The sequence below is a fragment of the Dermochelys coriacea genome, chromosome 2, assembly GCF_009764565.3.
Source record: "Dermochelys coriacea isolate rDerCor1 chromosome 2, rDerCor1.pri.v4, whole genome shotgun sequence".
Classification (NCBI taxonomy): Eukaryota; Metazoa; Chordata; order Testudines; family Dermochelyidae; genus Dermochelys; species Dermochelys coriacea.
The window spans coordinates 229,040,026-229,053,721 of record NC_050069.1 but is presented as its reverse complement, the minus strand read 5'-3'; the positions used below and the strand labels follow the sequence as shown (position 1 = coordinate 229,053,721).

Sequence of the window (13,696 nt, the reverse complement as noted above, 5' to 3'; positions counted from 1 at the left end):
CTTAGGTCAATTTACCCCTATAGTGAAGACAAGCCCTAAGGCCCAGATCTTTAAAGGTATTTAGGCACCTAGCTCCCACTGATTACAATGGCAATTAGATACTTAAAAACTTTTGGGGATCTGGGCCCATATGACTTGCTCAGTGTCACATAGAAAGTCCGTGGTGGAACAAGGGAATTGAACCAGAGTCATTCAAAGTCCCAGGTTAGCATCGTAACCCTGGCCATCCTGCCAAAAATCTTGTCTACAGTAAATGTGTATAAGCAATAATAATTTTTGAGTCTTGGCTGCAGCTGCAATATTTTTACTTTTTTACTTGCTTATGATAAGTTAGGTAGAGAAATTATAAGACTAATGGCCTTTAACCAGGGGTGAAAGTAACTTAAGGGAGTTCTTGGTATGCAGGGTGGCCGAGGTCCTGAGTGGGGATGGAGGGCTCAACCAGAAGGGTCAGGGCCTTGGGTGGAAGGGGTGGGGCAGGGGGCTGATTCCCCCACCCAGCCCTTCAGCATGGCCTGGCAGCGATTTAAAGGGGCCGGGGCTCCTGGCCGCCACTAGTGATATCCCAGGGCTCCAGCGGTGACTTAAAGGGCCCGGGGCTCTGGCTGCGGTAGCCGGGCGCTCCAGGCCCTTTAAATCACTGCCAGAGCCCCATGGTAGCAGTAGCGGTGGCCGGGATCCCCGGGGCTCTGGCCGCTGCTGGGAGCCTCAGGACCTTTTAAATTGCTGGGCTGCGGGGAAGCTGCTCCTTCTGGCCCCCCTCAGCAGCCCTGCTGGTACGGTCAGCTGCGTACCGGACTGTACTAGCTTACTTTCACCTCTGCCTTTAACCTAATTTCTATCATAAACATTAGTTACAGGACATTTTAAAATAGGGTTGCTTAACATAGTACTAAATTTATGAGAGCAGTTAGTGTTAGTGAGTATTGCCTTTAATGTGCATGGCACCTCTGCCCATTAGGACTACAAATTGTTTGGCAGAAAAGAGATGATCTGAGTAAATAACTGAAAGGTTATATGGATATGTTGTTCCTGGTTGATAGGAAGTCGAGAACTGTGTATTTTTAAGATTTAAATTTGAACATCTGTTAAGAAAAGGAGAGAAAAAATAAAAGAGGTTACTAAAAGAAAATAAGAGAACAGCTCAGACATTGCCTGTCAAACGGGGCCACCATGTGGCAATTTAAAGACATATGCCTCAAAAGGAAAATGTATGGGTGGCTTTTCATAATCTAACTAATTACAACAGAATATGCTCAATAGTTTGTTAATTTATTGAACTAAGAAAATCAAAACCATAGTTTTGCACTAAAAAAAATTAAGTTTACACTTTCTATTAGTGTGATTTTAATCAAGTTAAGGAATAATGACTTGGAAGAAAGATGAACTACTAAAATAGCTTTTAGAAAGATACAACATTTTAAAGGAAAACAGAATAGGAACATAACACAAAATTGGTGTCCTGCATGTAGATTCTCATGGTAACTAACCAAGTTGATTTGATTCTTTTCTTCTTTCCTATATCTGTTCTAGAAATTCACAAAAAAATATTTACTGCAGCAGCACAGACAACTCAGTAAAACTAACATATTTTTACTTTTCCATTACTGTGTGGATTTGAATCACTCCCATGGTATGTAAGCATGGCATTCAAGAGCTGTCTGCAAGAAAATACTTCAGCCAGTTTGTCATGGTACATGAAAATGTGTAAATATTCCTTCTCCATTCCTTTTAAACAAACAACTTCAAACTGCAATTTGAAATTGTAAACTTTTAGAACTCTTAGATTGAACTTTTTTTATCCCCCACTTCAATTGACTGGTTTTATATGGTTCATATATAACAGCTATTTTCAACTTCAAAATTGCCTGATTCTCCAAATTCAGGTTATGTGTCTTCTGTCATTCGATCTGGAGATGTCTAGGCTAAGATTGAGTGCTGTAGTCAAATATGTACAACAAGACAGACTTAACAAGAACAGGAGAAGAGGAAAGGCTTAAGAAACTCTAATATATGATAAGATGATCTAAAGTCATTGATGCAAAGTCCAGATGTCTTACAAGCTAGTCACAGAGCGGCCACATCCTATTCACTTCCAAAGAAAAAGGGGATGCTGAAAAAACCACAGGAAAAGAGAAGTTGGAAAGAGATAGGAAAAGAAAGATGACAGGTGAAATGACAACAGGCATTGTCCAAACTCTTTCCCCCTTCTCTTTGATTTAAAAAAGAAAACACAACTGAATGTACTTCTACCATATTTCTGTAAAAGTTCTTTCATCTCTAATTTATCATCTTTCAGTCACTCATTCTTTTTCTATCTGTTACTCTTTCATGTTCTTGCTCTCTTGCTCTTTCATTTTTCATATTTCATTTTCTGTTCTGTTCTTCCCTGATTCTGCACTCTTCTTGCCTGTATTCCTTTGCAATATTTCTTCTTCATGTGCTTTAATTAGCTACCTGGAAAAAGGATAATTTTTTCTTACCTGTATATTGGTTTTCTTAAGAGAAATTCTAGGACTCTATCAAACCAACTCCTGTCTCAGAGGCAGTCCACCTAAAAACATTTCTGTGTTGGTGCCTAAATCTGGCTTCAGAGAGCATTTCTGAAGTACTTGTGGCACCTTAGAGACTAACAAATTTATTTGAGCATAAGCTTTCGTGAGCTACAGCTCACTTCATCGGATGCATTTGCTGGATGCATCCGATGAAGTGAGCTGTAGCTCACGAAAGCTTATGCTCAAATAAATTTGTTAGTCTCTAAGGTGCCACAAGTACTCCTTTTCTTTTTGCGAATACAGACTAACACGGCTGCTACTCTGAAACCTGTCATTTCCGAAGTGTAATACCAAGATTTACAAAGAGAAATACCAAGAATTGGTAGCCCTGAATAAAGTACCAAGAATAGCCCCATGGTAGTCTGCTTCGTCCTGTAACTCAGCCCTACATCCGGGAGATCTTTAGTCCTACCTGTTAGGATTTCCTCTGAGACTGCTTCCCAAACATTCAGTTCGACTTCAGATTTTGTCACTCAGATATCTTTATTTGGCATGCAGCAAGGCTTCACTGAGTTGATCAGACGCAAATGCTGGGGGTGGTTGCAGGGTACATCACAGATCCAAAGTTACACAGAAACCTTCTTCCTTTATATACCTTTACATGTCGCATTGAATTTACTATACATTGCATTACATGTGTTTGGAGTAGTTTGTTTACTTTGTAGGAATCAGTCCCTGTACAGCATCCTCTGTCCATGCACTGTCCATGTATGATCTACACTTTACCTCATCTTTATGTTCCTAACCTCTCTGGTCCATAGTTATCTTGTTCATTGTAAATAGTTCCGTGGATGTTCCCTCCCCTTATCTTAGCTAGTACAGATATTGTGTCTCTTAGCTTACTGCCCCATTTACCTATCTCACTTAGCACAGCCATTCTGTTTTCAGTTGCTGATCTATTTACCTCCCTAATCCTGCCTCCCAATAAATGAGAACTCACCCATGTCTAATTACTCATGTCAATCTAGGTTTATGCTGCCCCTTCTGAGGAAACCTGAGTTCAGCATGCCACTGGTCTGGCAGTATCAAGCGGGAGGTTTGTCCCAACATCAGTCCTGGCTCTGGGGTCTTTATGTCCCTACCCCATGTGAGCTGGTAGGGGAGTCCAGGCCCAGCTTTTACTCTGGTTCAAGCCCAAGGACCCTGCATGAAGCAGATGAGGTCTGTTCCCTGGGCTGCTTCCTACCATGACCTGCAGGTAGGCTGCTATCACAGTCTCTTTCCCAGCTGACTTTTCTGCAGGACTCAAAACAAAGGGGATCCAAACTACTTGAGGACCTATGGATGCATTCAGCCTCATTAACTCCTTCAGGCCCAGTATAGAGTTGACACAACCCAGCATACTGAATATCTGGTGTTCCTGGGCTGCCAACCATTGGACTATTGTGTCCACATTTACTTTGTAACAGTGGGAAAGCAAAGCCTCATTTCTTTGTGGATAAAAGTTGTTAGCTGCCCAGATACCTGAAAAGGAAATCTTAACATTAGGAAACGATTCCCTGTAAGCTGCTTAAATGGATGACAAAATACTAGCTTTAAAAGCCCTTGCCACCTATTCTATCTTATCTATAAATAACAAAAAGGCATCCTATTTTCAAAAGAAACTGTCCATTTAAATAAATCTTGATGGTTTGGTGACATGAAGAGAATAGAGAATAACCTCTACTGGGCAGGATAGTTTAGGAGAGAATAATAGAAGAGAAATTTCCTGATTGAATTCTATTTTTCCTTTAATTTTTGTATGGAATTCTAGAGAAGTTCTAAGGGCAACTTCATTGATAAAGAATTGCAAAAGTAATCTTGATATAATTTTCAGCATCTGTTACCAGATACAAGATAGATTAATCAGTAGATCCAACACTATTCAGTGAAGTACAATCCAAGTACTGATCAATTGAACTCCCACATGGAAAAAGCTGAACTCACAGATTTACCTTCAATTAGTTAGATCACATAGATTTGTTTTAAGATGATGGAGATGAGAGGGTTCAAATATGAGCATTCAACTATCAGCTAAAGAGATGATATATGATGTTCAGCTACTCCATGATAAAGTAAACCTGCGGTCCAACAAACTTGGATAACATTTTCCAATAAACCAGAATTGATTAAAATGATGTAATGGGTGTATAGAAAAGTGTGTGAACCTGCTTGTATCATAGGACTATAGCTTTCTCTGAGTAATCATCATCTATGAACTAAAGTCTGGATTGGTCACTAACAACTGCATCCGAAGTAGCAATCACCTGATTGGACTCCAAGGGATATTGGCCCACCAAGCTTTGTCTGGGCAGGTAATTCCCCAGGACCAACCAGGGTCCTAGACACACCATGACAGAGTGTCTCAGAGGTTCTGTCCCTGAGGCCTGCCTTGAGGCCATCGCTCTACCTGACAGCAAGTGGACCATGGATATCCGTGGAAATGCACAGATATCTGCAGATGTATCGTTCACCGTGTTTGCAGATCGTGGATGGATGCAGATCCAAATTTTGTATCTATCTAAATTTTCTATCTAAATACTAAGTATTTGCAAATCTGAGGATATCCGCTTTATAACCACGGATATCCTTATCTGCGGATGCAGATGTATTGTTCACCATGTTTGCGGATCGGCTGTGGATCCAAATTTTGTACCTGTGCAGGGCTCTACCCGTGAGAAGCACAGAGATGCGTGGGGCTGTGCAGTGAATAGCAATGGGGAGGGAAATCTCCTGCAAATTCACAGAACAGAGAGAATTTGCACGTTTCCAGGGCCAGTTTGGTCTTCCCAGGGAGGGACTGGAGGTGGGGGAGGTTCAGATTGGGACAGTGTGCCCTGGCATATCCTCTGCATGCAACTGGTATTCTCACGTGCCACAAACCTATCAGGGAGGGAGATATTCTGTACACCAGGGAGAAGAGAAATACTTTACCTCTGAGGAATCATCAGTGAACACCAGTCTCAGTTTGATTGGACCAGTCACTGAAAACTACCTCCAAAGTGGCAACCACACGATTGGACTCTAAGGGATATTGGCTCGCTAAGCTTGATCTATTAGAGCATAAGCTTTCGTGAGCTACAGCTCACTTCATCGGATGCATTTGGTGGAAAAAACAGAGGAGAGATTTATATACACACACACAGAGAACATGAAACAATGGGTTTATCATACACACTGTAAGGAGAGTGATCACTTAAGATAAGCCATCACCCACAGCGGGGGGGGGGGGAAGGAGGAAAACCTTCCATGGTGACAAGCAGGTAGGCTAATTCCAGCAGTTAACAAGAATATCAGAGGAACAGTGGGGGGTGGGATGGGGGGGAGAAATACCATGGGGAAATAGTTTTACTTTGTGTAATGACTCATCCATTCCCAGTCTCTATTCAAGCCTAAGTTAATTGTATCCAGTTTGCAAATTAATTCCAATTCAGCAGTCTCTCATTGGAGTCTGTTTTTGAAGCTTTTTTGTTGAAGTATAGCCACTCTACTACGGTGCTAATAAGCGATGGTCACATAAACACCACCCTATATCGGAAACCTACTGACCGCTATTCCTACCTACATGCCTCTAGCTTTCATCCAGATCATACCACTCGATCCATTGTCTACAGCCAAGCGCTACGATATAACCGCATTTGCTCCAACCCCTCAGACAGAGACAAACACCTACAAGATCTCTATCATGCATTCCTACAACTACAATACCCACCTGCTGAAGTGAAGAAACAGATTGACAGAGCCAGAAGAGTACCCAGAAGTCACCTACTACAGGACAGGCCCAACAAAGAAAACAACAGAACGCCACTAGCCATCACCTTCAGCCCCCAACTAAAACCTCTCCAACGCATCATCAAGGATCTACAACCTATCCTGAAGGACGAGCCATCGCTCTCTCAGATCTTGGGAGATAGACCAGTCCTTGCTTACAGACAGCCCCCCAATCTGAAGCAAATACTCACCAGCAACCACACACCACACAACAGAACCACTAACCCAGGAACCTATCCTTGCAACAAAGCCCGTTGCCAACTCTGTCCACATATCTATTCAGGGGATACCATCATAGGGCCTAATCACATCAGCCACACTATCAGAGGCTCGTTCACCTGCGCATCTACCAATGTGATATATGCCATCATGTGCCAGCAATGCCCCTCTGCCATGTACATTGGCCAAACTGGACAGTCTCTACGTAAAAGAATGAATGGACACAAATCAGACGTCAAGAATTATAACATTCAAAAACCAGTTGGAGAACACTTCAATCTCTCTGGTCACTCGATCACAGACCTAAGAGTGGCTATACTTCAACAAAAAAGCTTCAAAAACAGACTCCAACGAGAGACTGCTGAATTGGAATTAATTTGCAAACTGGATACAATTAACTTAGGCTTGAATAGAGACTGGGAATGGATGAGTCATTACACAAAGTAAAACTATTTCCCCATGGTATTTCTCCCCCCCACCCCACCCCCCACTGTTCCTCTGATATTCTTGTTAACTGCTGGAATTAGCCTACCTGCTTGTCACCATGGAAGGTTTTCCTCCTTCCCCCCGCCCCTGCTGTGGGTGATGGCTTATCTTAAGTGATCACTCTCCTTACAGTAAAAAGAAAAGGAGTACTTGTGGCACCTTAGAGACTAAGTCAACTTCATGAAAAACTTCATGAAAAAACTCGCACAGATACAGACAGACATCATCTTCCTCTCCAAATGCAAACAGATGGACATCATACCGAAAGGACTGAAGGTAAAAAATCCATTACAATCTACATACCACACAGACTATGCTGACAGCTTGTGCCACACACTCTCAAGGAAACTGCGGAACCACCTGATCAACATCCTCTACAGCAAACAGGGAAAGATTAAGAATAGTCTCTAAGGTGCCACAAGTACTCCTTTTCTTTTTGCGAATACAGACTAACACGGCTGCTACTCTGATCTCCTTACAGTGTGTATGATAAACCCATTGTTTCATGTTCTCTGTGTGTGTGTATATAAATCTCTCCTCTGTTTTTTCCACCAAATGCATCCGATGAAGTGAGCTGTAGCTCACGAAAGCTTATGCTCTAATAAATTTGTTAGTCTCTAAGGTGCCACAAGTACTCCTTTTCTTTTTGCGAATACAGACTAACACGGCTGCTACTCTGAAACCTAAGCTTGATCTGAGCAGGTACTTGCACAGGACCAGACAGGGCCCTAGGTACACTATGACAAAGAGTCCAAGGGCTCTGTGCCTGAGGCCCTGCCTCTAGGTCACAGCTCTACCTGACAGGGAGTGGGCCACACGTGGGAAGCAAAGAGAAGTGTGGGGCTGTGCAGTGAATAGGAAAGGTAAGGGAAACCTCTTAGGGTGACTAGACAGGAAGTGTGAAAAACTGGGATGGGGCTGGGGGGTAATAGGTGCCTCTATAAGAGACAGCCCCCAAATATCAGGACTGTCCCTATAAAATCAAGACCTCGTGTCACCCTAGATCCCCAAACAGAGAGAGCCTGGGAGCAGTGCGTTTGAGGCAGGAGTGCACATGTTTCCAGGGCCAGTTTAGCCTTCCCAGGGAGGGACTGGAGGTGGGGGAGGTTCAGATTGGGACAATGTGCCCTGGCATATCCTCTGCCTCAGCAGCAGCTGGGCAATTAAACCACCACCAGCAAGGGCAGCGCCTAGGGCCTCAAGGCTGCTGAGGGCCAGTGAGGAATGTCATATTTCACACCGGGGATGTGCCTGTGGGGCTTTGCCTACGGCTCCCTCCCCCCATGGCCTGCCCCCCGCCTCTCCGCCCTACTCTCGGCTGGCAGGTGCCCCTCGCACCTCCCTCCCTCCCTCCCGACGCCCCGCCCCGGCCCGGCCCGGCCCCGCCTCCTCGCCTAATTCCCCACGCGCCCCACGCCGCATCTTCGCGCACTTGACAGTTGGTTCCCTTAAGAGCACGCGCCCCTTTAAAGCATCTGCCGCCTGTGCCCCGCCCCCTCCTGCGTTTTGATTGGCTGGCGGAGCCGGCGCTCTGCGGTCCTGGCAGCTGCGACTCTAAGGTGCCGCGGTTGCTCCGGCTGCCGAGGGCGGGGGACCCCGGCTCCCTCCCTGCCTGTGCCGGCCGGATGCACAGCAGCACCTGCCGCTCAGACACCGGCACCAGGAGGGGGAGACACGGGGGCCTCGTCCTCCCCTGTGGTGGCGGCCCGGAGAGCAGGAGGCCGGGAACAAAGGCTCCGCGCCAGCCCCTGTGGCTCCACCTGCCGCCCGCGGCGATGGCTTCCCTCAGCCTTGGGGGGCTGAACGTCTCGGCCCGTAGGAAGAGCGTCCAGTCCCGCAACGCGGCGGTGGAGCGGAGGAACCTGATCACCGTGTGCAGGTGACTCCCCAGCCCCGCGGCTCCTCCCCGCTCTGCCTCTGCCTCTGCCTCTGCCTCGTGCCCGCCCTCTGGGGAGGCGAGTTCCCCTCCTTCGCCACCCCCGCGCTGCGCCTAGCGCCGGGCTGTGCCCGCCTCCGTCTGTGCGGCTGAAATCGCTTTCCACCCCCGCGCCCCGCCTCGTGCAGGTGAATCCCCTGCTCCGCCCTCTGGCTCCCTGCCCCTCGGCGCGCAGCTGGCTGGTCCCCGTGGCCCTGGGCGGCGTGTCCGCAGGGCTGAGAGTGGGAGTCTGCGCGTGGCCTGACCCATGGTGGCTTTGGTGGCCCCTGGCGGCATGGCCGGCTGTGCGCCTGTCCTCGGTACGGGGGGCTTGCCTGGCTTTGCCTGCAGTAGGATTAAAAACGAAGGATGGGAGGCTCCCTCCTGACTCGGCGCCTTCAAAAATGGCTGTTTAGCAGCCTCCCAAGGACCCGGCCTAAACTGCTTGTTGGCTTTATTCTTCTTCGCGTTTACAAGGCGGTGTGTGTATTTACCGGGTTATAAAGTTCATGCTATTTAAACAAAATACTGGGACTTGTTCAGACTGGTAGCTTGAGACAAGAGGTTTGTTTTTTGGCAGAATGTACTTGTTAGAGATTTTGCTGTACAGTGTGAATATTTGTCGGTTATGTGTATGTTCACAACAGTTGAAGCAAGAACCAAGATGGTCTTTAAACTCTTGAGGATGTTGAATTCAAGTCTTGTCTTTATTTAGGCATGTAGTATCTTATATGTTGTGACAGGTTTCAGAGTAGCAGCTGTGTTACTCCTTTTCTTTTTGCAGATACAGACTACTTGTGGCACCTTAGAGACTAACACATTTATTAGAGCATAAGCTTTCGTGAGCTACAGCTCACTTCATCGGATGCATACAGTGGAAAATATAGTGGGGAGATTTTATATACACAAAGAACATGAAACAATGGGTGTTACCATACAGACTGTAACAAGAGTGACCAGGAAAGGTGAGCTATTACCGGCAGAGGGGTGGGGGGAAGGGAGAAGCCTTTTGTAGTGGTAATCAAGCTGGGCCATTTCCAGCACTTTACAAGAACAGTAGGAGAGGAAATAAACAAGGAGAAATAGTTTTACTTTGTGTAATGACACATCCACTCCCAGTGTTTATTCAAGCCTAAGTTAATTGTATCCATTTTGCAAATTAATTCCAATTCAGCAGTATCTCCTTGGAGTCCGTTTTTGTTTTTTTTGTTGAAGAATTGCTACTTTTAGGTCTGTAAATGCCCCTCTGCCAAACTGGACAGTCTCTATGTTAAAGAATAAATGGACACAAATCAGATGTCAAGAATTGTAACATTCAAAAACCAGCCGGAGAACCCTTCAATCTCTTTGGTCACTCGATTACAGACCTAAAAGTGGCAATTCTTCAACAAAAAAAACCTTCAAAAACAGACTCCAACGAGAGACTGCTGAATTGGAATTAAGACTGGGAGTGGATGTGTCATTACACAAAGTAAAACTATTTCTCCTTGTTTATTTCCTCTCCTACTGTTCTTGTAAAGTGCTGGAAATATTTCCCTTCCCCTCTTCTCCCCCTCCCCCCCCCGCGCTCTCCTGCTGGTAATAGCTCACCTTTCCTGGTTACTCTTGTTACAGTCTATATGGTAACACCCATTGTTTCATGTTTTGTCTGTATATAAAATCTCCTCACTATATTTTCCACTGTATGCATCTGATGAAGTGAGCTGTAGTTTACGAAAGCTTATGCTCTAATAAATTTTAGTCTCTCAGGTGCCACAAGTACTCCTTTTCTTTATATGTTGTGAGATACAGTTGAATTTCTCCATGCGAAATAATACCTTTAACTAACGGTTCTAATTTTTATACCCAGTATATCTATAAAACTTAACGTGAAGGTTTGAAGCTCTCTTATTCACCATGTTATACATGTAGTACAAATATAAAGTTACCTACTTTTTGAAGATAATTGCAAGAGATGATTACAGGAATGGGTGCGTTAAAGACAGTGTTTGAGTCTGGATTTAAGTTTAATGCCGACATCTACCATTAAAGTATGCATTTTTAAATTCTTCGGTGGAAGCATAGACTTGACATATTTTTGAGTCGTACAGAATCATGTATTATTTCACACATTTCAACAGCTCTTCTAGTGCTGTCATAGTCTTGTAAATGTGTAGCTTATTTTTTCCACATGTGAATTATTACCTATTAAATCATAGGAAACCTTGAGTAAAAGTACAAAAACGCTTTTGAATGTGAATTCCTAGCCCTATCAATAAAACGTAGAGCCAACAAATAGATTAATCTGAATATTGACTAAAATGCCCTGTAATGACTTTTTTAATTCATTGAAAATAAGTATATTTAAAAATACTGAACAGATATTTAACTGTAATATCTTTATAATATACAAATAGAGAAAAAATATCTATATTATAACTTTTACAAATTGAAGCTTTCATACAGGGATTGATATGTCACATTATCTAGTAGGTGTCACTTGAGGCTTGTATCCTTACTAGTGTGGTCCAGTGATAGCTTTTCCTAAGGAAGTTAACTTGTTTCTTGGCACCTTCCCCTTCCTATCAGATCTTAGATCCTGCTTGTGGAATTCCTTCTTTCATACTGGCTGTAGCTTAGTAGATGGGTTACAGATTTGAACCAACCCACATCACCCTAGCTACTGAAAGGGAAGAGGAACATGTTTTCTCCCTCAGATCCCAGCATCCAGGCTTCAAGGAGGGGTCCATTACTCTACTTCTCCAGTAGCCTGTCTTTTTTTATACTTCCCTCTAGTGCTGCTTGGAAAAGCTAGATGCAATAACTGAATAAAGTGGGTAAGAAACTAGTCAGTTTTGTGGCTGCCCATCGGGTCTCAAATGGCAGAAATTAAATTCTCCCATCTTGTCAATTCCACTTGGCTGTTGGGAAAGCTGCAGAGGTGCTGACATTGCTTGCCTGCTCATAAACTTAGGATCGAAATTCACTGGTTACTACTGGAACCGTAAATGCTAGATTTTTTTTTTTTTTAAATCAAAGCTTGCCTTCTGTGGTATGTGATGGCTTAGACCTCATCTCTCCTATTATGATGGAAAATATCCTACTCCAGACCACAACACACGATCCATTGTCTACAGCCAAGCTCTACGATACAACCGCATTTGCTCCAACCCCTCAGACAAACACCTACAAGATCTCTATCAAACATTCTTACAACTAAAATACCCACCTGTTTGAAGTGAAGAAACAGATTGACAGAGCCAGAAGAGTACCCAGAAGTGTCACCTACTACAGGACAGGCCCAACAAAGAAAATAACAGAACACCACTAGCCCCCAACTAAAACGCGTCATCTCTAAGGCATCATCAAGGATCTACAACCTATCCTGAAGGACGACCCATCACTCTCACAGATCTTGGGAGACAGGCTAGTACTTGCTTACAGACAGCCCCCCAACCTGAAGCAAATACTCACTAGCCACCACACAACAGAACCACTAACCCAGGAACCTATTCTTGCAACAAAGCCCGTTGCCAACTCTGTCCACATATCTATTCAGGAGACACCATCATAGGGCCTAATCACATCAGCCACACCATCAGAGGCTCGTTTACATGCACATCTACCAATGTGATATATGCCATCGTGCCAGCAATGCCCCTCTGCCATGTACATTGGCCAAACTGGACAGTCTCTATGTAAAAGAATAAATGGACACAAATCAGACGTCAAGAATTATAACATTCAAAAACAAGTTGGACAACACTTCAATCTCTCTGGTCACTCGATTTTACAGACTTCAGAGTGGCAATTCTTCAACAAAAAAACTTCAAAAACAGACTCCGAGAGACTGCTGAATTGGAATTAATTTGCAAACTGGATACAATTAACTTAGGTTGGAATAGAGACTGGGAGTGGATGGGTCATTACACAAAGTAAAACTTTCCCTATGTTGTTTCTCCCCTCCCCCCACTGTTTCTCAGATGTTCTTGTCAACTGCTGGAAATGGCCCACCTTGATTATCACTACAAAAGGTTCCCCCCCCCCCCCCCGCTCTCCTGATGGTAATAGCTCACCTTAAGTGATCACTCTGGTTACAGTGTGTATGGTAATGCCAATTGTTTCATGTTCTCTGTGTATATAAATCTCCCCACTGTATTTTCCACCGAATGCATCCGATGAAGTGAGCTGTAGCTCACGAAAGCTTATGCTCAAATAAATGTTAGTCTCTAAGGTGCCACAAGTCCTCCTTTTCTTTTTGCGAATACAGACTAACACAGCTGCTATTTTGAAACACTGGAGAATGGTTTTCTTTAGCTCTGATATTTTTAATGTATCTGTGTTGAGACAGTCAAAAGTGACTCTAATTTAGGGAAAGAAATCTTAGAAAACTGAGGCAATATAAATTGTCAGCAACAGCAGCATATGTGAATGAGTGATTCCTGTCTTCCTATAGTCACTCTCTAAAATAACAAAATGTTAGCAGAATGTTATTCTAGCTGTAGTCTTTCTCACCAAGCCTAAAAATTAACATTTTCCACAAGCTTTTAATCTTGGGGGAGAGGAGTGTGTGTTCACTTTTAAAGCTGGTATATGTTCTTGATTTTTTTTCTATCCTTGTGAACTTTTTTTAAAAGAAAAAGGCAAGGAGTAGTTTTATGGAAATAATCAAAACCCATCTGCAATTATTAAGCCTTTCTGATATTGTAGAGTATTCTTTAGTAGGTGTACGCTAAAAACTACAAAGCAGCAAATCAGTCAGCTGATTGTAATATGTTTGAGACAATCAGAA

General features: G+C 43.9%; 1 protein-coding gene across 5 annotated transcripts in view; it reads left to right on the top strand.

The window, feature by feature from the left end:
- The first annotated feature begins 8,481 nt into the window (after nucleotides 1-8,481).
- RUNDC3B (RUN domain containing 3B) overlaps nucleotides 8,482-13,696 on the top strand; it is a 153,684-nt gene continuing 148,469 nt past the window's right edge. For 2 of the 5 annotated variants that reach the window (XM_038391275.2, XM_043509376.1), the window contains exon 1: nucleotides 8,496-8,889. In XM_038391275.2, the coding sequence (XP_038247203.1) occupies nucleotides 8,636-8,889 (254 nt within the window). In that variant the 5' untranslated portion in view covers nucleotides 8,496-8,635. Of the gene's footprint in view, nucleotides 8,890-13,696 lie in introns of all 5 variants that reach the window. The other 3 variants (XM_043509377.1, XM_038391273.2, XM_043509375.1) reach the window with 3 other exon arrangements.